Source organism: Pollicipes pollicipes, unplaced genomic scaffold (assembly GCF_011947565.3).
Source record: "Pollicipes pollicipes isolate AB1234 unplaced genomic scaffold, Ppol_2.1 Scaffold_3447;HRSCAF=4054_pilon_pilon_pilon, whole genome shotgun sequence".
Classification (NCBI taxonomy): Eukaryota; Metazoa; Arthropoda; class Thecostraca; order Pollicipedomorpha; family Pollicipedidae; genus Pollicipes; species Pollicipes pollicipes.
Window position 1 is genome coordinate 29499410 of NW_023596297.1, and position 23810 is coordinate 29523219.

The following is a 23810-nucleotide window of genomic DNA, read 5'->3' on the forward strand; positions in this document are numbered from 1 at the left end:
CACGTTTAGCACTTTTGTGATCGGCATAACCTGCGTGACTGTTTGATAAAGGCCTCAAACCAGCACGCCCTGCCGTACTGAATTGAGTCATTTTCAACTTCAAATGTCATGATGCCGAAAAATGAGGACGCTATGATGAGGCCAGCCTTATGTGACCTTTATATTTTGCAAGTGGTAAAAATGGCGATCAAGTGGGCGATGCGTCATGTACCTACGCTCCGACGATTTATGATAACATTTGGGCTGTTCTTAAGCTTTTCGCTGTTGCTAGGGAGATAAGAAACCAAATGTTCATGTTCATGAGACACACCGTCATTTGTGAACGACTACAAGGCCTGACATGGCCTTCTCTCATCCAAGGCAAACTTTCCCAGGTTCTGGCTTGGATGGCCTTGGCAAGAAAATAACTCGGGACTGTATCACTACCTGATTGGAACCTCCTCTGACTCATGACGGGAAATACGTCCGGGAATCGATGGGACCAGCGCTTAGAGCGAGACCCTTATCATGCCTTGTGGCCCTCAGCCGCTTAAGATCATTGCATTGCTGAACCTTCCTCCCATCTATGACCCCCTCAACCGTCACGACCTGACATCGATCGATCGATCCTCAGGTCACGACCTCGTAGGTTGTGACCTGGTCTCCCGAGCGCGCCACGGCCGCTGACCACGTCGACTGTACCTGCCATGGCTCTCGAAGGCGTCCTTTCATTTCAGGGTCGGCACACACAAATCTTCGCCTAGCTCACTCATCCCATTCCGACACCCCTCATGCTCATGTAAATCTATGACGGAGGTGACATTTCTTCAGCACATCTCCGGGTGCGTTGCGGACTGGGGAAAGGTGAAGTCACCGAGAGTCAGAGATAGGACATTGGTAGAGATCTGTGCCAAGCATTTGCCGGGTTTGCAACACTTTGTCACTCAGAGAGATTGTGCACAGGCAGATCTTTATGTGAGGGGTTACATATGCGCACGTGCATAGTGTTTGCTATTTTTCGCTGATTCCCATGTCAGTTTCCTTTCCCAGCCTTGCGGTCCTTGCACTCTAATATGCCTACTTCATTTGCTTTTTGACATGATTGCCTATAATGGGTACCCATGCCCGGGTTTATCAACATGATTCATCCCGTCATGATGATGTTTGAGGGTCTTATGAGCATACCGGCTACTAAGGTCATTTCGCCCTCAATTTAATAAACAAATTGCTAATTAGGGTTGCACGACATCAGTGCTACAACAAAAACTCCTACTGACAAGAGTGTTACGATATTGCTTCTGCTGTCAATGCTTGCACACGATATTAGTGTTACGCCATAAAACTCATACCGCAAGTACTTATATTCGTCATTACTTCTGCTGCAAATAGTTGTATGCGTCAGTTGTGCTACATAACAAGACTTTTGCTTCAAAAATTTATACTTGTCATTACCTCAACTGAAAAAGCATGTACAGCCATTGCTCATACACATCACTCCTGCTGCAAAGAATTATGCGCGACATTTGTGCTACAACAAAGTCTTGGGTCAAGTCTTTGCTGTAGAAGTAATGACGGGCATATGTTTGTTTGTTTTTGCAGCATAAGTTGCGTCACGTAGTACTCATGTAGTATATGGTTTTTTTCATTAGAAGTTATGTCCCATATAAGTAAAGACTGTATAAGTGTTTGCAGTAGATGTAATGGCAGATGTAAGTTTTTGAAGCACAAAGTTTGTCGTGTAGCAATCATGACTTGTATAAATCTTTCCGGTAGGAATCATGTCGTGTTTAAATGATGTCGCAGCTCTCCTGCCGGTGAGTTTTTGCCGTAGCACTAACATCGTGACACGGCTAATTGGGTGCGAAATTAATTATTTTGCTCGTGATTTTTTCGACGCCGGGATGACATTTATTAAGAAACAGATTTGATATTCGAATATGTGCCTAATTTGTACCTTTCAAATCAGAATGATCTGCTCTAGGTTGTGCATTCCCTCTGCTTTCCCCATGGAAAACATTTTACTGTAAGATGCGTTCATCATTTCGCCTCTCTATGGGGGAAAAATGTTCGCAATTTTTAGGGCAAGACTCAAAAGGACGACACCTGTGACGACCCTTTTACTTAAATGATGCCGGTAACCGGCCGATATTTATCGCTTTGCTCTGTATGCAGTGTGGCCCCCTCCCTGTGGTCAAATACAGTTTAGTGCCGGATGGGAGTGCTTATCTTGGATTTGCTATATTTAAAACGATGATAATCTATATTTATCCGTTTTATGTGCAGGATCCTTGCAGTCTGCTGGCGGACATCACTTAAAACTCGGTGTAGAAATAAAAAACAGAATCAACTAAGGCAACAAGGAAAATGGCATGACGGTGGTTCATGCCGCGCGCTATCGGAGCCGGGCTTCAGAGCCGAAAAAAACGTCTGCAAGGAAATCTGGCCTTGACAACGCATTTTATGGCAGAAAAGGGAGGTACAGGCTGCCGGACAGAGCACAGCTTGTCATAAGTATGGGCACGGCTCAAAGCGGCAAAATGTCGTGCACTAGCCGCTTGCAGAGAAGTGGAAGCGCTTGCTCACTGTGAATACTGCAGAACGGGGAGGTGACTTCCCGTCTCCCGCAAGGTACCTCGTGTCTGCCGAGTGTGGACACTTTGATGCCCCGCTGGAGGAGTGGCAGGCACGGTAGGTTAGGCCTAGGCCAGATGGGAGGTGACGTGGCAACCCAGGTAGCAGCACAATGCACGAGTTTGCGGCTGGGTGGCTGAGCGTGACCAGTGTGGGCGCTGCCTCAAGGTCATTACGGTGTAGATGTGATGGTGCTTTGGAACACTGTATTCCTTAGCTATCAACTGGGCCTGGGAGTCAGACCGCGGCTGGCGAAGACAGTGGTATAGCCAGCGGGTCGCAATGGCCGCATTCTGCAACCATGCGGGTCGTCAAAATTAAGATAAAATGGTCTTGGTGCTTCCAGATCATCTGTGTTTGTTATGAAATTGTCCGTATTGTTTTCCTGTTGCCCAGAATCCTAATGTTTTGTTTAAATTCACGCAAGCCTCTCAAAAAGTTATTGCTATCAAACATGATATCCGACATTGTTTATGTGGCCCACTACATTGCGTAGCTGTTCATGCATTATCAGTTGAACAGCCTTTGTAAAATCCGCAGCGTCTGGTGATAGAAATTCAGAAGTATCGTAAAGCCCTCAACACCAAAATTGCGTATCTTCACAATGAGTGGTTTCAGGTAAGGAAATCAATACATCAGCTAACATTTGTTAAAACCAAAGCAATGGATAGCATACTGTGCGAAAGGATACTCTGTATTTTTAGACGGCCTATTTTCGTACAAAAATCACCTGTGTCCACATCACCGACGTTTGTCCGTAACACACGTTGTGGTGGCGACCGTCACTGCTCTCGCCGGCGCTCAATCGCAGGATCTCCGTGCCATCAGTCCTGAGCCGTGAATCAGGTGACACCATCACGGCCTGTGGTGTGCAACCATCACTGCTCTCGCCGGCGCTCAATCGGAGGATCTCCGTGCCATCAGTCCCGAGCCGTGGATCAGGTGACGCCATTACGGCATGTTGTGGTGTGTGGCCATCACTGCTCCCGCCGGCACTGAATCGGAGGATCTCCGCACCATCAGTCCCGAGCCGTGGATCAGGTGACGCCATTACGGCATGTTGTGGTGTGTGGCCATCACTGCTCCTGCCGGCACTGAATCGGAGGATCTCCGCACCATCAGTCCCGAGCCGTGGTTCCGGTGACGCCATCACGGCCGTTCAGAAATAGCTGCTCTCTGCATTTGACAGCCGGCGATGGCCGATAAAGAGAGCTGGTGGCCTCAGTGGCGGGGCAGCCCAGCTGATATGACGGTTAACACCTTGGAATAGCGCTGCACTCTCCTTGGAGCCCTCAATGTTTCACCTCGAGGACCCTTTGGTTCTGATGTGCTGAGGACCGCGGTAAGCGACAAATTATGCTCAGGCCGTCGCGTTTCCTGCTGCCCACTTGCATCCGTCGCTGTTGTGACAGCTATCTTCACACGGTGTATGGATACGACAGACAAATAGGCAAGGAGAACGTGCTTGAAATCACTTGCGACATGATCATCGGTCCGATTCTGTCGTCTTGGGGCGGAGATGGACGAGATCACTCGCGGGCCCGTGTCTCCAGGACCCAAGCGAGAGTAAGGGTGACGGATAAGATGTTTTTCAGCGACATGTGACGGTAAAAGATGTGTTGTTTTTTATGCCTTTGCACCAATGCGCCGAAAAGTGATCATCTACTGCGGAGTGCGTCAGAATGCTTATCAAGGGCAAAGAAGTGCTGTTCGACGCCAACTTGGCTGGTAAGGTGTCATTTTTCTGTTTTATGGCATGTCTGATGACGTATGGTGGGTCGGATATTTGGATTGGCCATACGTACGCTGATGGGTGCATTGCGATTCTGCCATATTGACGACTAGCAAACAAGCCGTATTGCAATTCTGCCGTATCGACTGCTAGCAAATAAGCCGTATTGCAGTAAGCCGTATTGCAATAAGCCGCATTGCGATTCTGCCACATTGACGGCTAACAAATAAGCCGTACTGCGATCCTGCCGTATCGACGGCTAGCAAATTGCATCCAGCATAGACATTACTGTCAATCGCACGTATAAACATGCTAAGCGAATACAAAAAAGCACAGTGTGTCGTTCATGGATGGACTTTACACTTCGACGCATGATCAGATCAGATCAGAGCATCAGCTCAAGGCAAGAGCAAAACGTGGAATCGAAATGACCTTGTCGAGTCCCAGTATATTACAGTTGATTCACAGGCTCTGGTATATGTACACAACTTTCCTATCTATAACAGCACATCAGTTTGTTGTGAACATGTGTATATTACAGGACAACAGCGTGTAAACATGCTACGAACTGTGCCTCTACCAATTACGAATTCGCACAATCATCTTCCCAGTTAATGCGATCCTCTCCACGTCATCAATCACAATTATCAATAATAGAAGAAAAGCATGCTCGGATGTCATTGTTGTGTTTGGTGTGATATCTACTTCCCTACCCTCATTACACTAGCTGCGGCTTACAGCGTTTTGGATAAGGCCTAGTTATGTTGTGAAGTAGCATTCATGCTATTGCGCACGGTATAGGAACAATAACGACACGCAACAATAAATCTACCTACATATTCATACGCAAATACACACCAGAACACACAGCTACACTGGCACACTTGCGCTCACGCAAGCACTAGCTCCGGCGGCCTCTCACACTTGCGGCCGGTAACAGTAAGACGCGAGAATATCATCCGTTGAAAGTTGGAGCCGGCAGGCAGTTTACCCTCGGGCAACGCATGTCCCTCGCCAGCTGTTGCCGACCCCGCCATTTCCGGCGCTCCCCTCCCGCGCGGCGCCGGTACATCTACGGCCCTGCGCGGGCCGGCCGCGATCGCCAGGGGCCACCGACGGGTCAGCGGAACGCCAAACGGCCACATGACGCCGCCGGCCGGGCGGCCGCCGCCGTCAGACAGGTGTCGCCACCTGCGCGGCCCCGCCCGGCGACAAGCATGGCCGCCGATGGTCAGAGACCGTGGACGGCCGGTCGTGGCGGCCGGCCGGCCGGCCGGGCGAGAGGGCGGGCGGGCGGCGGGGCGGCCATATCTAGATCACACGGCGCCGCCGGCCGCGCGGCCGCTGCCGGCAGAGGCGGCGCGACCGACGGTGACGGGGGGCGGCGCACCGCGGGTGAGCCTCCGGCGCTGACCCGTGCTTGCTCTGGCCTGAGGTCAGGCAGGCGGCCGGGCTGTCGAGCACCCGTCCTGGACAGAGGTCAGACTATGGTGGCCAGAGGTATGGCGACCAAGTTCCAGGACGCTCCCGTCACTGCAGATCCCGTTCCTGCAGATCTCGTCATTACAGCTCCGGTCACTGTAGATCCCGTCACTGCAGCACGGTCATTGAAGATCCCGTCACTGCAGCTCCGCTCCGGTCACTGCAGGTCCCGTCACTGCAGGTCCGGTCACTGCAGATCCCGTCACTGCAGGTCCGGTCACTGCAGGCGAGACCAGTAGTTGGCGGCCAGGTCGTGCTGGCTCTGACTGTGGATCTGCAGCGGCACTGACAGGCCGGCCGACAGCACGCCTGCGGACAACACGCATCGGTTACTCATGCGGAGGACACGCCGGGGCTGTGCGCGGGTCACGCGCGCGGCACGCACAAGGTCACACGACATCCGCATGGCAAGGTCACACGTCGCGGGCTGAGGTGTAATTGCTGGTAATTGCTGGGGAGGTAGAGCATTCTGGCGTTGGATGAGTGAAGCTTGTGATTTGTTATCGTGTATTACATGCGTAGGAATGAAGCACTACCAGTGCCCTCATTTGTCAGGTATAATATTAGACACAGGTGGTGGCTACCAAGTACAGATGGCAGACACTGAAGTGTTAGCACTAGTTAGCTTTAACAGCACTAGTTGGCTTCAAAAGGGGATTTCGCACTTTTTGGAAACGTGCGCTCTACGTCACCAATGCTTAAGAAGTCCTTAAGACTCTTAGTTCTCTCTGTTCTTTAAGCTCCTTAAACATGCGTTGAGAAATCAACCGCGCAACTGACACGACTGGACTTCCGTCCAGTAAAGGCGCTTTTTAACGTCCTTTTGATGTTCACATCGCCGCGTCGACATGATCCGAGACGATCGATCGCCTGCCCGCCGGGCGATGCTCGGTCATTCACGCCACTCCGCTGCATGCTGCGATTCGCCACGTCTGCGGCGCTACATCATCAACGCCGGCTCGCCAAAAACGTGTCCCCAATTTTACGTGTCGCCTGCATGTCCGGGGGGTGTTGGACAAAGCCTTCAGCGACAGCAGATGTGAGCAGTTGGGAACAATACGATGATAATCGGATATCCCTGACGAAGGGGCCCGCCGCTGTTCGCTCGGCTGATCGTGATCGCGGAGGCCCCCAACCCCACGCGATAAACGCATCGACATAATTATGTGTGCAGTCCCTTTGTGATCAAAATGACTGTAAATGACGAATGACAGCGAGATCGTCATGTTTGATGTTTTTGTGACGGGCCGGCGGGGGCCGCGGCCGGTCGCCGGGCCGGGCCGGTCTGCTCCTCCCGGCGCCGGACAAGGCCGCCCGGTCCGGCGGCCGGCCGGCCCTCTCCGCCAGGCCGAGCGGGGCCCGGGAGGACCGGCGGCCCGTCGAGCGCGCACCTGACGCGGTCAGATCGATGTGCGACCTCGCATCTGCTGCGGCCGGACGGCCACCGGGCGACCGGGACTGGGGCGGCCGGAGCGGCCAGCCACGACCCGGGCGCGCGCCGCCGCTCGGCAATCGCGTCCGTGCATCGCCGCCGGTTTGGGCTTTCACTGGCGTGCTGGCGGTGTTCGCCGCCCGACTGACTATGTCCCTGTCGTCCTTGCTCCCGTGTTTGGGTTATCGGGAGGCCAGGCTCCTACAGTTTTGACCACGCGTCGCCTGACTTGTGGCAGACAGTTTTAAAATGTATCTGCCTCGATATAGCTATGTTTGTGCATATCGTTGACATGGATCAAACCCTGACGTGGTATTGCATGCGAATATAATATACTTAACGAGTTGCATGATACATTTGATAAAAACCATGGTTAACAGTTGTACCCGGATAATAATTATCGTTGGAATCCCGCTAAGTGTTTTCGTTGCATAGGTTAATGAGGTCCTTCCACGGCACTTCTCTAGCAACAGCCAACCATCTAACAAACCCCACAATTACGTGCTGTTGGACCACCCAAATCGCCCCAACAGCACCTCAGGAGTCCACTTGTGGAGCCCCCTGGCGGGGTCTTTTGACGACGCACTGGGGGATCGATCGTCCCGCCCATGTGCTCGGATATTAATTACTAAAGAGCGCGTGACGCTCAGTAAGGCACCGGGCGAAGCACCGCCCTTTGATGAACGGCCCCTGCACTTTGAAGTTGGCCGCTAACAACGTGTGGTCTCACGAACGCCACTTGTCAAAAGAGCTACCGTGCACAGTTTTTGCGCTCGGCTCGGCCTGGCTGCAAACCGACGGCCATTGTTCCCATGGTGATGTCAGCTGAAGCCGGATGTTGGCGGCGCTGTCATGCGGCGTTTCAAAAGCTCACCGGCGGCCATGGTCCGGTGCACGCCGCGCCCGGGCGATCGGCGCAGATTTGACGGTCAGTGAGGTCGGCACGTTTGGCTACCGAGTACGGTTTCCTTTGAAGTGACGTCGTTTCCTCCGAGTTTCTTGCACATTTCCCAGGCACTTTTGTCTCCAGTTAAAGTCGTACTTATATCACCTCATCGCCGTGGCCTGCAGGGGCCTCCAAAGTGTCTGCCCTTTTGGAGTGGCTTATTGCCAACAAAGCAGCGAGGTACCTCGTGCGACGTCCAGGTGGCGCGAAATGAGCACAGGTAGGAAAGCTGCAGTCGACCAGATAATGCACAAATCCAGACACCGGACGCCGCTGGACATCTGTACGCTTTTTTGAGCCCAGACGCCTTTGGAAAGCCTCACAAATGGGCGTTAGGAATGCTTCGGAATGTGTCTTTCAGGAGAGCTCAGCATGCAAAGAACGCCGATGCAGCGTTCGCGCACTAGCTCAGAACTCAAGGTGAAGATTGGCTGACTGTGGATTAGGCCAGGCTTCATCATCTCAGCCGAGTCGATCGATGAGTTTGAAATGATCTATGTTCTCCATGATTTAAACCAAAGTACGGAAAAAAATCACGCAAACAACTCGGGCGAAAGAGGGTCATAGTGTACTGTCTTCATTCCTGCGCAGTTTGCATGCCGTTCGGCCCTCTCGCGCCCTCCTGGCTCTCCATGATGACCCCCCCCCCCCCATCCGCCCCTCCCTCTCAGGTCGCAGCGAGCGCGAGACCAGACTAATTCTCAAAAGATGTCATCGTCAGTCTCCCAGTCAGTTACCGGCGTCCCGAGGAAAAGGCGGTGTTTAACTTGTCCCGCGACATGTGGGCGGCACCTCATGGGGTCGGCTTCATGTTACATCTGCTCTGGTGGCCGAGATCGAGCACCAGTCCTCAAAAGCTCTCAAAATGGGCCGATCCATGGCTTGCGTTTGATGACGTGTGACCGGTTGGGCACAACAGGTCACGCCTTTGCTGGTGTGATTGCCGTCATTTCCTGCATCGAACGGTGTTGGTCTCGCATCGCCGCGACGAAGGGCCGTCGATGTCGGGGCCCAGGTTTGGCCCGCTTTGTGCAGCGTTTTTGCCATCAGCCAGTTTACTTTTCGGATATAAATCGAATGGGACGATGCTTATTGCTTATATCACAACCAAGAAGGAAGATCAAGCCTAATCAATCTTCTTCATGCAAATGTCATCAAATTAATGCAGCACAATACCACGGAAATACTTCTTTTTTCACTGAAACTTCTTGAAGCCGCGATCAGCGATTGCAAGGAGATCAGCTTCCAGAAGGCGTGATGGTCGTCCAGATCGGTCTGGGTCTGTCCAGGTTAGGCCGTCTGCCCAGGTCTGTCTGGATCGGTCTGGGTCTGTCCAGGTTAGGTCGTCAGCCCAGGTCTGTCTGGATCGGTCCAAGTCCATCCAGGTCAGGCCGGATTGCCCCAGTCTGTCCGGATCTGCCCAAGTCTTTCAAGGTCTGACAAGGTCTGTCCAGGCCTGCTCGGGTCTGTCCAGGTCTTCCTGGACCTGCCTGAGTCCGTCCAGGTCCGTCCGGGCCTTACTGGGTCTGTTCAAGTTTATTCGGGTCTGTCCGGATCTGTCCGGTTCATTCCGAATCTATCCAGACGTGTTCGGGTCTGTCCAGGTCTGTCCGGGTCTGTTCGGGTCAGCCTGAATATATTCTGGTCTGCCCGGGCCTGTCCGGGTTTGTCCGAATGACGCCGGAACGCTTAGGAAAAGAGTGTTTTCCTTATTCGAGTTAGATTTGCTCGGTCAGCCGTGGTTCTCAAGCACGGAACTGAGACCAAACAAGGACAGCTATCATAAAGAGAGCATTCGGAAGATTTCGTTGATACCTTCCAATAAACAATAGAACCCGGAATAGCACCCAGGTGCTGTAGTGTCGTGAAGTCATTACCTCACAATAATACTAGTTGTATGGTCGATATAACCTTTGCGATGCGTCAGGCATGTGTGCAGCCTCCATCACACTTACTTGCTGGATTTTAGCGCTGAAATTGATCTACCGAACAATTCAACAGCCATCCTGAGCTGACGACTGCTGCGTGGGTGTGCGCAGACATTGACTGTCGTCGTGTGACGCCATAAGAAGTCCAGAGAACAACACCCTGGCAGCACAGTTGCCTAATGTGTCTACCAGTGTAGGCGGCAGGTCTTCAAATCAAAACCTGAGGCAAATTCGGTTATAAGAACACCCGACGCGTCCAAACCTCATGCGCCTGGCGTTTCATATCAGTTTGTTGGCGCTTCTCTGAGAGCGGATTGGAGGCACCCCAATCGACGCCCGGGCTACTGACCGGTGCCACTGTTGGACGAGGGCGCGGCTGCTGCCGCTGCCGCCGCCGCCGCCGCCGCCGCCGCCGCCGAGCCGTGGTAGCCGACGTGGCCGGAGCTCTGCGGCGTCATGTTGCACGAGGAGCGGCCGTAGCCGGACGACATGCTGCCCAGCGAGCTCAGGTGGTCGAACATGTACGGGTAGGCGGTGTCCCGCTGCTGCAGGCAGCCGGCGCCGGCCGCCGCCGCCGCAGCCGCAGCCGCCGACGTCATGCCGCCCAGCGACTGGGACATGGAGCTGGGCGAGGGGGGCGGAGGTCAAACAGAGGTCACCCGATGTTCGCAGACTCGGCTCACAGCCGGATTCAAGCATCAGGACACGACTGCGTTCCCACACGACCAATAAGCGGCAGCACGCAGCGTGGTGACAAATGCCTTGGGCCGTTCGAGAGGCCATTACAGAAAAGTGCTGGCAATAACTTCACCAAACGAGTCTCTATGTGCTTATCGATTTATGTAGCAGTGCTTCAAAATCTAACCGGTCGCATTTCCGGCAGCTCATGTGGCAGGCATGACCTATCCAGCGGGACACTTCCACACAACAGACCCACCGGCTGCCTGAGGTACTGGGCATTGCCGTTCCTTCTCCTGCCTCAGCCGGCCCTCAGTGCCGGCTCACCTGTACGTATCGGCCATGCTGATGGGCTGCGGTATCGAGGGGTACATTGCGTTGAAGCCCGACTGGATGGGCAGGCGGCCGGGCGAGGCGTGGTGCGACACGCCCACAGATTCGATGCCACGCCTCTGGTTCCTCAGCTTTTCTTCGCGCCGCCACTTGGCTCGCCGGTTGCTGAACCACACCTGTTAACCAATCACGGTCAGACACTAGTGACGCGAACAAATGAGGGCCGCCGACGCAGACGGCCAGCCAATCAGAGGGAGCATAACAGTCACGCTACCGCTGGTCACATCGCATGCGGCTCTAATGGAATTGGAAGGCGCCTGGCTTAGCTCCGGTAGCCAAGGAGGGTCTAATTAAATGATTTGAACAATGGCCATGCCAGGTAGCGTGAAGCTGCAACGAGTTTTATAGAGGCAAAAATGGCGCCCAAGGGCGGAACTTCGACCTAGTTTTCCACCTCATGCGCAGATCAAAGGTGGTGATGTCTCTAATCCATGTAACTATGCATGTGCATGTGTCCTGAGCGATTTATTTTTCACTTTGTTCTTTTTACGTCAAGAAGTAACTCCTTCGTTTTTATAAAAGTCTTTTAAATCGCATCAGTTCCTTACAACTTAAGCTCTACGAGGCCTATGGTGTGCTCACAGTTGAGCCGTGCATGCCACAAAGAGCGACATGCAATTATTTTTTCAGTGCATACAGTTGAAAGCTGAAATGGAACGCGTCCAAATACGACACAAATGGATAAAGCTAGTTACTTCAGAAAACATGGCTCAAATTTAGTTTAAAAAATGATCACATTAGGAAACTGAACGAGCTTGCAAGTAAAGTTATGCTGATTTGTACTACGTTGTCCTGAAATTCAAACTTCTTATGCAGCTAGGCTTGATACCAATTTAGTCCGTTAAGTGATCGCAATACCGTAACAAACACCCAAATACCATTTCATTTCATGCAAACATCTTGAACAAAGAAAGCATGACACTCGAGCTCAGCAGAAGCCCTGGACGGCGTGCCGCATGTGTTGCATGCCTGGCCGCACTTCTGTTTCCGCAGCTCTTCTCTAACTGCTCTGAACAACCCCTGTCGCGTCCGCGTCACTGCGACCACAAGCCTGCAGCGAAGCCCCGCCGTCATGAGGCGTTGCAGTCGCCGGCAGCCAAAACAGTAGCCCTGCAGACGCGTCGGTCTGCAATGGTATGCCGGCCCGCCGAACACCGGGGACTGCGCCTCGAGACAGAGCTTGACGACAACCCCCATCTCCAGCAGGAGCCGCGGCTCAAGACGGCGCCTGCGGCGGCGACCAAGGTCGGCTCGTCGGTCCGACCACTGCCGGTCGCGCCCCTCAGGCAGCTCGCGCGCTGTTACTAAACTCCGCGGCCCGTCGCCTGGACGCTTCCTGTCGTGCGTTGAACCAGGCACGTGCCGGGCAAGCTACTTAAATATTCTTCAAGGCGAAAGTTTTGCGTTGTTCGACCTGGAAGGTCACTTCCTGAGCTATTTAATGCGTAGCCCAGTCGTTCGCGTCGCTTCCTACTTCCGCGGGGAAAACGGCAACCGGCTGGTGCTCGCGACGACGCGCGACCTTGACCTTCAGCCCAATTTACACACGTATGCAAAGCATGGCTCTGGGCGGGCTCTGAACACCGCCCAGCTTGAGCCGCACATTCCGCCGGAGAAGTGTCCACAGACGCCCGTCCTGTCACTACTGAGGCTCCCGTCCCACCGCCACTGAGCTCCCATCCCGCCGCCCACTGCCGCTGAGCTCCTGGCCCACGATCACTGAAGCTCCCGTCCCGCTACCACTGAAGGTCTCGTCCCGAAGCCCTGTCAGGGTCATCATTACCTGGATGCGGGCCTCAGGCAGTCCTATCTTCTCGGCCAGCCGTTCGCGGGCGAACACGTCCGGGTAGTGCGTCCGCTCGAATTCTGCCGAGACACATATCGCGTCAGCTGGGGGTGGGTACTGGGGACAGCCCGCGTCAGCACCGTGTGGCAGGGCGTAGCTAGGGGAGGGGGCGCTGGAGACAGGTTCCCCTTGTCAAATTTTTACCCGCGTGTATGCTATATATATATATATATATATATATATATATATATATATATATATATGCATATGTGTGTGTGTGTGTGTGTGTGTGTGTGTGTGTGTGTGTGTGTGTGTGTGTGTGTGTGTGTGTGTGTGTGTGTGTGTGTGTGTGTGTGTGTGTGTGTGTGTTATATTTACGTATAAAAGCACACCTTGCATCAATTTGGCTCACATTCTAAAAGTCTCAAACGTGAGTTGATCAACCTGCTATCAAAATTATATCCATTCTAAGGTTCTAAGATTAATTTGGTGAGTTCGTTGTTAGGAGGTTCCTTCTTCAAACATTGGGATGGATTACCGAAATGCCGTCAATTGACAGTAGCACGCCAGTTTCGTTGTATCTCGTGTGGAACATCCTACAAACGTTCCGCACTTCGGAGCTTGCATAGTCGCATTCAGCAGCACTAGGTAAACTTACCCGGACGGGAAAACTAGTTGTAAAACTTGACCCCGCTCACATGTGAGAATGTTTATTTACATGTGAAGCTTCAGTTTTGGTTTCCAATCTTAGAATCTGGGCATGATAAGATTCCTCGCTTGTTTGGAGAATAAAATGATGAAACAGAGTTTTTGTACATTCTTAAGGCCCGTCCAGCGCCAAATAACATGATGTATTCATTTCCATTAGAAACTGTGATGAAATGAAATATGGCTGTGAAATTCGGGGTGGGTCGTGAGCTATTGCACTCACTTGTGTGGTATTCTTAATTTGTCTGTATCTTGGCGTGTTTTGAACCATTATGGTGTACGTACGTACGTACGCACTGTACGTGTGTGTTTTTGCTGCCTGATGATGCAACATTTGTTTCGTGAAATGCGGCGCGAAGTAATTTGAAATGCAGTGGTTGATCAGCATAGGTTTGCATGCATGCGTGTATATAGGAATTTAAGCATGAAAGTATTTGTCTACATATGTATGCCTATATATATATATGTACATATACATGCATGTATGTATATAGGGATTTAAGCATGGAAGTATTTGTCTACAGCTAGAAAATTGGCATAGACAGGTAAAAAGAAAGAAGTTGAAAACACGTGCTCATGTTCAGAACCTTCCAAAAAGCTGAGTGCGCCCGCAGCGTGCAAAGATGTTTTTAGTGATGTTAATCCGTTATGTTCACCCGCATAGAGATCTCCTGCATGTGCTATCATGGTGTGGCCAATCAGCGAACGCTAATGAGGTAGATGCGATAAGGTTTATTGGGCATTGGTCTTTTGGCCATATATTAACTAGAAATAATTGCACGCCGTGACAGCTTTCGAGCTCAGTTGCGACGAATGAATCAGACTCGCTAGGGTCTCAGTTTAAGATAATGTAAGTGCGAGGTTGCCGTAAGAAACAAAACCATATAAACGCTACTGCATTTTGAACAAAAACAACACACGGATATGATTCCATTGTCAAGGCGTGTACACTGGTACTTCTTGGTATGTACCCTAGCATATCCCAACATCGGTATGCTCCATACAAGATGACACTCCTTTTAGGTGGGGTACAATTAACAACTAAATACAAACGTCATTGCCTCGTTTGCTAATGCTGTCTCTCGCAATACGCTCAAAGGCTCCATGCTTAATAAAATGATGATAAGGAGAGGACATGGCCCCGTAGAGCAGCGAAAGGCTAACACACAAGGCTCGTCTCTACGGCCGAGTCGCGAACATCACGGACTTTTACCGCCGCGTAGGCTCACCTTTTTCTAATGACTCGATTTGTTCGTTAGTGAAAGACGTGCGATTTCGCTGCAGCTTTCGCTTAAGCCGCAGCCGAAGTTGCGAGTCCTCTTCCGCCGAGGAGTTGTGCTCCGAGTTTCCGTCCGAGGTCGGCTCGCTGGCGCCATCTGCTGACAAAATCAAGAACCTTTGCACGCGCTGCTCGCTCAGCAAACGGACAAAGTACAACCAAGTAGAAACGGACAAACTGGACGGCGGCCAGCTTTTCCTGGCGGCAGCAGTAGCAAGTACAATATTTCTAGGATTGCAGCCCTCCACTCATGTGTGTTGCAGCTTTTTGGGACAACAGCTGCAGCAGGTTGTGGTACAAAGCTATCGGGCAAGACAGTAACGTGGGAATGGATGCGAGGCGGAGGAAGGGGCAGAGGGAGGCGGGCGGGCCGGGGCTATTTCGACTTTCGCGAAGGTTCCATATTAGCCCCACGGTCATGATCGTTAAGAACAGGCCTAGATAAAGGTCTTCCCATCCACTCTTAGGTACGTGTTTACGCCTCTGAGACGAGAATGAAAACGATGCGGATTCAGTGTCCACGAGGCTGCAGATGCCGGCCAAAACGCTCTAAGCTGGATTAAAATCAGGCACATGACACCAGGGCTCTAGCGCCGGGGTGCTCGATGCATTTCAAGATAACTCGAGCAGAAAGCTTTGCGAGAGGCTTTGGTGAGTCGGACACACGAATACGAACCGATGAAGTAATGCTGACAAGCTGTTGCCAAGTTCCGACACATGCTCCACCTTTTCAGCAGTACCGGCAGCCCCGGGCCTGACAGCCTGCCTCGACTGGCGGCGCAGCGAGGGGCCTCCAGCGGTCATATGTGACCGGCAACAAAATACAGGTCCACAATTACGTCTTTGAGCGCAGTTCGCACTAACCTACATAGCAGACGGAGTTTACTAGACCCTCACGACGACATGCTTCGACAAGCCTGGCACACGAGCCAAGCCGGGCTGAACCGGACCAGGCCGGTACCGGGCGTGTCCGCGGGCCATGTCGCGCGGGACAGCCTATGCAGCGGGCGTTCACCTCGAGGTAGTTGCGCCACACGTGTTTGCGGTTTGGGGGAAACTGTTCTTCGTGTATCAGTGCAAAAGGCGAAGTTTTGAACGTGATGTGGGCGAGAAAGACCTTCTGCCCATGAACACTGCCTTTAAGCGCCAAGTTTTTGCAATGATTGCCAGATAACAGATAACTGGGCACATTGAAGGTCTGTTGTTTGCAACCTAAGAACCCGTAATTTTTACCGCGCTACTCGTTTTTGCGAGACGGTTTTCATGTTATCTAGCGCATGATTGCATTGTGTAGCATACCATCGTGAATTTTCACCAGCATGGATTAGAACAAAGATGTCAAACATTCGTGCTGAATAAACTCAACCCTTATCCTGATGAGGGGTTGATGTGATCGTCTAAGGTTTTAAGAGGATATCTCTCCAGCATACCGTGCAATCGCACCCAAATAATCAGCAACCCATACATGGAGCATTTATTGGCGTGTTTTGACGCACAAAATGTGTCCCTAGCGTCTCTGGCTTCAGAGCAGGAGCGATAGTTTATCAGACGATGTCGGAACCAGAGATGCAGTCTCGCAGATGCTGAGCAGTAAAAAATGACGCAAAAATGAAGGGGGCTGGAGCCAAAGCTGGGTGATGGACCGCTAACTGCATAAGAAACGGCATCCCTAGTGCAAACTCACGGCGAAGATAACAAGCCACCAAGTGAACTCTGAAATGTTTCCAATTCTGCTTACTCTTAGGCTCCACGCCTCTCTCTCATTCACTGGACGCCCTGCCGCCGGCCTATTGAACCCCGGCATATAATCCCCAAATAATCTCGGATAGCGGCAGCCTTTGGAAGGCTTCTCGTATCAAAGCTACACCTATTGATGGCATTGAGAAAGGGGCGGGCTGGCCATCTAAACTCGATTGGGAACTCTTGCCACGGCTCAATGGCCGAGCCAGCAGCATTGTTCGCGGCCGTGAATGGCTAAGGGCTGTTTTGTTCGGTATTTTCCCGGATAACTTCACCTCCAATGATAATGCGTGAGCCATGCCAACAGAAGTATTACGATTAGCGCTGTTTGTCAAAGGGTGCCGCCGGTCAGGTCTGCTGAAAGGAATTCGCCGCTAGAGAGCACCAGACATCGCGATCGGACAGTGGTGGCGAGAGGTGAACAACGCAGTCGGACAGTAACACCGAGTGGCAGACAGCTCCGCCGGACAGGAGTGGAGGACGAAATACAGCGCAGCCGCGTGTCAACAAAGAACGGCAGACAAGCTCGCGGCGGGCGTATGGTAGGTGCGCGTGTACAATGCAGTCGGCGCTACATACTGTCAGGCATGAACAGTGCTGTGGACATAATGAAACCGAAATATAGACTGCGTGTTCCATCTTCACCAACATCGCCGTTCTACAAGAGTAGGCGACCAACACAGATATAAACGTCTAAACACGACAAGAGGCTTACAATTCTTAGTTGTATTCGTTTCTACGAGACAAATTCGTTAGCGCCACAAGAAAAATAAGGAAATAAATTATTAATTCTGACCATTTCAGCATAAGCCTGGAATACTGTTGTACAAAATTACTAAAACAAGCCGAAAAATGTCCGGAAATATCACGCCCCTACTGCCGCCATATTACATTAGTGATCTGAAACACGACAAATGGTTCTCAAAATGATTGGTTGTGCCGCTGTCAGGAGTTTCTTGGCGGTGCACCGCCTCCAGCGAATACCTGATACGCCTCTGTTCATCACAGCACACGAGTGGAACACACACCCGAAAGGAGCTGCAAACAATGGCGCCAGCGTCGCGAACAAAAGGCCAACAGAAGCCACGTACGGCCACACAAAAGCGCGTCTGCAAACGTGGCCGACCCAAAAATACCGCGCCCTGCAAAAACGTCGCCAGCTGTGCAGCCGTTGGTGCTGGGCTGCCGGCGCTCGAGGAGAGCCGCGGGACGCGCAGCTCGTGGCCGCTGGCCGGCCGCGGCGGCCGCGGTGGCGCCGCGCGCTGTTGTCGAGCGCGCCCTTTGTGCAGCCGGCAGATGGGCGCGATACGTGCGGTGGCGGCGGCGGATCAGAGGGCGCCGCCCGGCGACAAACAGCCGGCCGGTGACACATCCCGTGACGGCGCGCGCCGCTATCTGATGGTGCAGCGGCGGCCGGGGGCGGGGCGCGCGGGCAGCCATCGCTGCATGCCGACCGCCTGCTACCTGCCAAGGCCGGCCCACTGCACCGGCACGGCGACGGCCCGCGCGCCGCCGCCGCCGCCGCCGCCGCCGCGCCGCCGCCGCCGCGCCGCCGCTGTCGCCGCTGTCACCGCCGCGGGACGCGTGGCGACCGCGGGGGAGCTAATTTCGAGCGGGACGAGTGGTTATTTCCGTCATTGGGAGAGATGATTTCATTTGACGATCGCGGCGCGCTTAGTTTAACCACAATACAACCACGGCGTAATCAGCCAACGAGTGACTAGAATGGGATTGTCGTTAACTCAATAGTCGGGGCAGCGGCGGCGGCGGCGGCGGCCGGGCCTCCGTTTGATGACCCCCGCCGGAGCGCCGCACCCGAGTGAACGGACGCGGCGCGGCGCCGGCGGCGCGGCGACGACACGACCGAAAACAGCGCCGCCAATTCCCAAACCGCCGCATCGGAAATTGAAGTTTTCAAAGCAATTTCTAGTTGAAAGGATCAAATCATGGCCGGCTGTTTCCCGGCGGCGGTCTATCTGCCGTTCATCAAAGGGCACTCCTGGTTATCTGGGCCGGCGTGGTCTCTCGATTGGCGGGCCGCGGAAGGCGGCTATCCTAAAGCGCATCTGGTATCTGCCGATCACACAAGCTCGCTGGAAAGCTGCGCCTGCAAGCGGAGCCCAAATTCGCCGTGACGGCCGGCCGTGTTCGGCGGCCCTCCCGTCGGTCCGCGCTCCCAGCCAAACACCTCCCGCACCCCCGCGCGGCGCCCTGTTTACCGGCCGCTCGGACACAATGGTGACGGCTCTCCGCGACCACTCGGCCCGGGATTACGCGGCGCCCTTCTGCGGCGTGTTTGCCTCCGCCGCGTCGCGGCCGTCTCCGTCTGTCAGGCGGCGCGCGGCCTGTGTGTGCGCCGCAGTAATGAGCCGGATCAATCATGCGCCGGATTTGTCTTCACTTCATCATGGCGCGCAGGGCGGCGGCGCGCCGCCTCATCTGCAACTCTGATGACGTCAATTCCGCCCCACGGAGCGCGCTTCCAATGCAAACGAGAGCGGTCGGCGCGGCGGCGATTTTTTGCTCTGTTTTATCGGAGATTGATGTGGGCGCGCGCGGCGGCGGCCACGGGGTGCCGGGGGCGTTCCCGGCCGCCGCCGACGACAGCCGAGCGCGCAGCAATGGATGGCTGCCGTGCGCCTCGATGGTAATGCCCCAATATACATGCGCCAACGTTGAGAGCAACAAGGCAAACAGCGCTCGGCAGGGCAGAGATTATCACACAGACGGCGGGATTGCTGGTGGAAATGGGAAATGTTGGCTTGTTGCTATCGGCAAAGGTATTACAGTGGCCTAGCATAATATATTTTGTGCACTTTTCTATACCGAAGGCTCAATCAAAGGCAGTTTTGGGAGGTACGTAAGTTTCGGGTCGGTAACCTTTTGTTCTCAAGTGCATCATGGTCGAAAATCAACCAAAGGTCAAAGCACACTAAAATGAAGGTTAGATCAATGACATACACTACACATTTGGGAGCTGAAAAGGTTATTCCACTGTTCTGAAGAGGCATCCCAGCACTGTTGTGCATAACACTTTCAAAATAAGAACCATTCGATTCACGTAAAACATTTACGTAGCAAATATATGCTACAGGACATATGATAATCAATAATTTTGGTTGGTCACATACGGAAAAATTGGCGTCTCGTACATTTGATCCAGATAAGAGATATCAAAGTCATCGCATAGCTTTGACATACTGCAAATGCGTACGCATGCTGCGGTGAAATCAAATAGCGGCAGCAATGGTACAAATAGGTACCCAAGGGCATTATATCAAGATTTAAGCTGAGGTAGTCTTACCGTGAACAGCGTGGGGCTACTGTGTTGTTTGCAGTACCTAGATTGATCTACTGCTAAACTTTGAAGCCATTAGTTTGAAGTATGTTTTAAGTTTGCAATTAGCGATGAAATCACCCAGCGGCGGGTGACGCTCTGATTGGCTGATGGATGATATGTGCGACGGCCGCGGCGCCTGCACACTTCGATGTGATTGGTTGGAGTTTAACGGCATGTGCAGCATGGCGGAATAAGTTGGTCATTTCTTTGCGAAACTTTCATATTGAAATCGCTGTTTGATCACAACAACTAGCCGAATATTTTTTGAAGCGCTCAATTGTTTGATTTTATGATTACCATCGATGATGAAGTGGCTTTTTACACAGCGATAGCAGACAGAGAGCACTAGGTCACATTTGGTTCCCTGGTAATTCCAAGAAACTGTCTTTGGTGTGCCATCGTGAGGCGATAGAATCGCGAATCTGCACAGTATCGTATACTGTTCGACACAAGGCAGGTTTGCATCACGCGTGACAAACATAGCATGCCGCACAAATTCAAAGTTATGATTATGAGCACTGGCGGTCAAATTGACTTCCAGCCGTCAGCTTACATTCCAAAGTTCAGGAGATTTTTTGGCTTGAAGATTAACCCTATGATAGGGGAGGGGGCGAGTATCACGTATTGGCACCCAATTGTCGTGGAGTTTAGGCCACATTGTCAAGTCTGAAAAACGTAAAAGTAGCCAGAAGTTACGTTGTTAAGTTATCTTTTGGTAAGCGATGATATTGAGAGCACACCCTTAACACGCACCACAATTTTACATTCGTTCCAGTTGAACTTAACTTGCAAAGCCTTTCTAGTCAACCAAGCTATCAAATGCAAGTAGCATAGGTACACAACACGAGGTAATGTCAAACATTACCATGTAAGGTGTGCTTGCGAATTGGCTGCTGTTTTCAATTAGGGCCAGAGCATTCTTGTGCTCGCTATCTGCTCATCATCTGCTCGCCACCTTTTTTTATAAAACTTGCTGAAAAAGGTTTGAAAACACTTCACTGACCTGCTGCCGAACAATAGCAAAACGTTCAAGAATGGTTCTCCGTCGGCCACAAATCTGGTACCTGTTCTTTGAAGCGAAATTATCAAAAAAGAGCATTTTCTGGCTACATATGTGCGTAGCAACTCACGTTTCCACTACATTTATCCATGGTATGGGAATCTACTACTGTTCACTTTTTCAAGTACAAAAAAATGATGGGGTAGGTGGCATTCCTTTTTCCTACGCATTCCTTATTCACTCACCACCTGTTCCGTCTCCCGGTCGTTGGTTCATCATTCAAGGCTGCCTTAAAAAATCCAGTCAATCTATAAAGCAGCGTGTTTCCTGCCTACTGAAGAATCAGGGTGGAGGAAAAAAGCTTCATCAATGCTGAAAGCATGAATCCCAACAAATCAGACTACCGCACGGCGACTCACCACGCCCACGAACACGCTCCAAACCCTCTAACGAGTAGCCCACTATCCGCGGGCTATCCAGTGTCGGGCGGGGTCAGATGGGGCCGGATGTGTCAGATGGAGTCATACGGGCTATTTGGGGTTGGAAAAAGTCGGACGGGGTCAGACGGGGTCACATAGTGTCCGATGGAACCAAATGGGATCAGACCGGGTCAGACGGGGTCAACCGATGTCAGGCGTGGCCAGACACGGCCAATCGCGGCCACCCCGCGGGCACTGACCTCGTTTGATGTCCTCCCTGGACGGCAGCTGACTGGGCAGGCCGTGGCCGGGCGTCTGCGGCAGAGAGAGGTGCGAGGGCGGCGGTCCACCCGGGTACCAGGCCCAGCCGGCCGCCGTCGGCCCGTTGAACATACGCAGCTTGTCGTACACGCTCTCCTGGTGCTGATGCTGCTGCTGGTCCTTCTGCGTGGCCAGGTTGCGCAGCACCCGGTTGATGGAGGAGACCTGCCGGCGGGCGAGGGTCAGAGTCAGGCAGGTTGTAGGGCGCGGGTCAAGGTCGGGCATCTCGTGGGGCGCGGATCAGGGTCGGTTCGCTCGTGGGGCGTGGGTTAGGGTCGGTTAGCACGCGAGGCGCGGGTCAGGGTCTGGCAGCTCGTGGGCCGCGGGTCGGGGTCGGACAGCTCGTGGGGCGCGGGTCGGGGTCGGGCAGCTCGCGGGCCGCGGCCGCCGCCCGGCCTGCCTGCGTTGAAGGGCCGGAGGAGGTGGCGTGGTGGCCAGCTTTGATTCCGGGGAGGTGGACCCAGTCAAGCCTTCTGTCCGTAGGCTCCTAATGTCATGGTCAAAGTCCGGCATCATCCACGACTGGTTTCTAGCACCTGTTTGCTTCTCACTCTGCAATTAAAATGCCTTAACCCTACTAGTTGAGAACGGATATACAATGTGATAAACACTGGTTTCTCGGATGGCCAGTTTTCATTGGCTAGCCTAGCACGTTGAATATAGCCACAATAGATCCTGCGTTTTCTGGAATAAACCTGTTTTATACCAAAAGCCACTCTGGGGTCCTATGCAAAAAAGTTGATAATATCATTTACTTTATGAACATAACTACGTAACATCAAAACTATCACAAGGCCCATAGAAACAATTTTCATCCCAGACGTCTGGCCCAGTCGAGTTTTTTTGTTTTGTTCGTCTGAGACGCTACCGAAATGCTCCTGGATCTCATCATCGGGTGAAATAATAGACACAAAATCAATCAGAGAATGCATCGAGATGGAGAGCCCAGATTCAGACTAAACTTATGGCAATGCATGCACTTATTATTGGACACCGCAGGTTGTTGAGTTAGTTACCTTTCCTTGTCTCAAATTTAAACGTACAAAGCAGGCGGAAGTTGACCTGAAGCTATGAGCCGTTCATTGCCTTCTATACTTATCTTGATAATACCAAAACTTGGATCTGTCCGAAGCATTCTACCCGTATGGGAAAAGAGGTGGGCTGGAACATCACTAAAGAGTTAAGATAAGTTGGCACTAAAATATCAGAACTACCTTGGGGCACATCTGTGAAGTTAAAGACCAATATTCCTGTCCAGAACTTCGTCTTTACCATATGCAGAAATTTGAGTGATACCCTCAGAAGTACATTTGGGGAACAGCGCTCGATGTATTCCGAAGATTCCTTATGGGGCCAGCGATGTAGATTAGATATGACGTTTTTCATGTCTGACAGAGCTTTCTGAAGACTTGAAACCGTCGAGTTCATGTCAGTGTACAGTTGGCAGGCGGTAAGTGAACAAATGAGTATATATATATATATATATATATATATATATATATATATATATATATATATATATGAAATATAGCGATGTGACATATTATGTGTTGTTTTGTTGCATGCGATATGCCTGAGTGCTAGTGAATCAAATTTTGAGGCCAGTTTCTCCACGCTTTGGGAAGGGAAAAAACTCAGCACTCATCTATGGCAACAGACACTTAACGTAGAGAACCCGTACGTGCTGTTCTAATTTTCTAATCGCACATTCTGACGGATACACTCGCGCGAAGCTTGGAATGCTGATTAAAACCGCCGTGCTGAGACCACAGACGAATAATGCATGTGAACCAGAGCGCCCAAACGGAAAATTGGTTCCATTCTTCGCGCGCGTTTGAGTCACCCTTCCTGACATCGGCCATTACCTGTGCGGTACACACAGGCGACATTCTTTTTACAACGCAGCGTTTTTGCGGGGGAGGATTTGGCCCATTCCATTTCAGATAAGCTTTCGGCAAAGGCCCGCCCGAGGAACCACTCCAACTTTGCTTCCAATCCCCTCTGTTGAGGGCGCCA

At 52.2% G+C, this 23810-nt stretch overlaps 1 protein-coding gene across 5 annotated transcripts in view; it reads right to left on the reverse strand.

Moving 5' to 3' along the window:
- Positions 1-5644: 5644 nt before the first annotated feature.
- toy (paired box 6 protein twin of eyeless) overlaps positions 5645-23810 on the reverse strand; it is a 49846-nt gene continuing 31680 nt past the window's right edge. For 4 of the 5 annotated variants that reach the window (XM_037213872.1, XM_037213868.1, XM_037213873.1 and 1 more), the window contains exons 5-10: positions 21734-21959; positions 14925-15074; positions 12985-13067; positions 11136-11317; positions 10480-10754; positions 5645-6133 (exon numbers count right to left, since the gene is read on the reverse strand). In XM_037213872.1, coding sequence (XP_037069767.1) covers positions 6042-6133; positions 10480-10754; positions 11136-11317; positions 12985-13067; positions 14925-15074; positions 21734-21959 — 1008 coding nt within the window. In that variant the 3' untranslated portion in view covers positions 5645-6041. The remainder of the gene's footprint in view (positions 6134-10479; positions 10755-11135; positions 11318-12984; positions 13068-14924; positions 15075-21733; positions 21960-23810) is intronic. The other variant, XM_037213871.1, reaches the window with a different exon arrangement.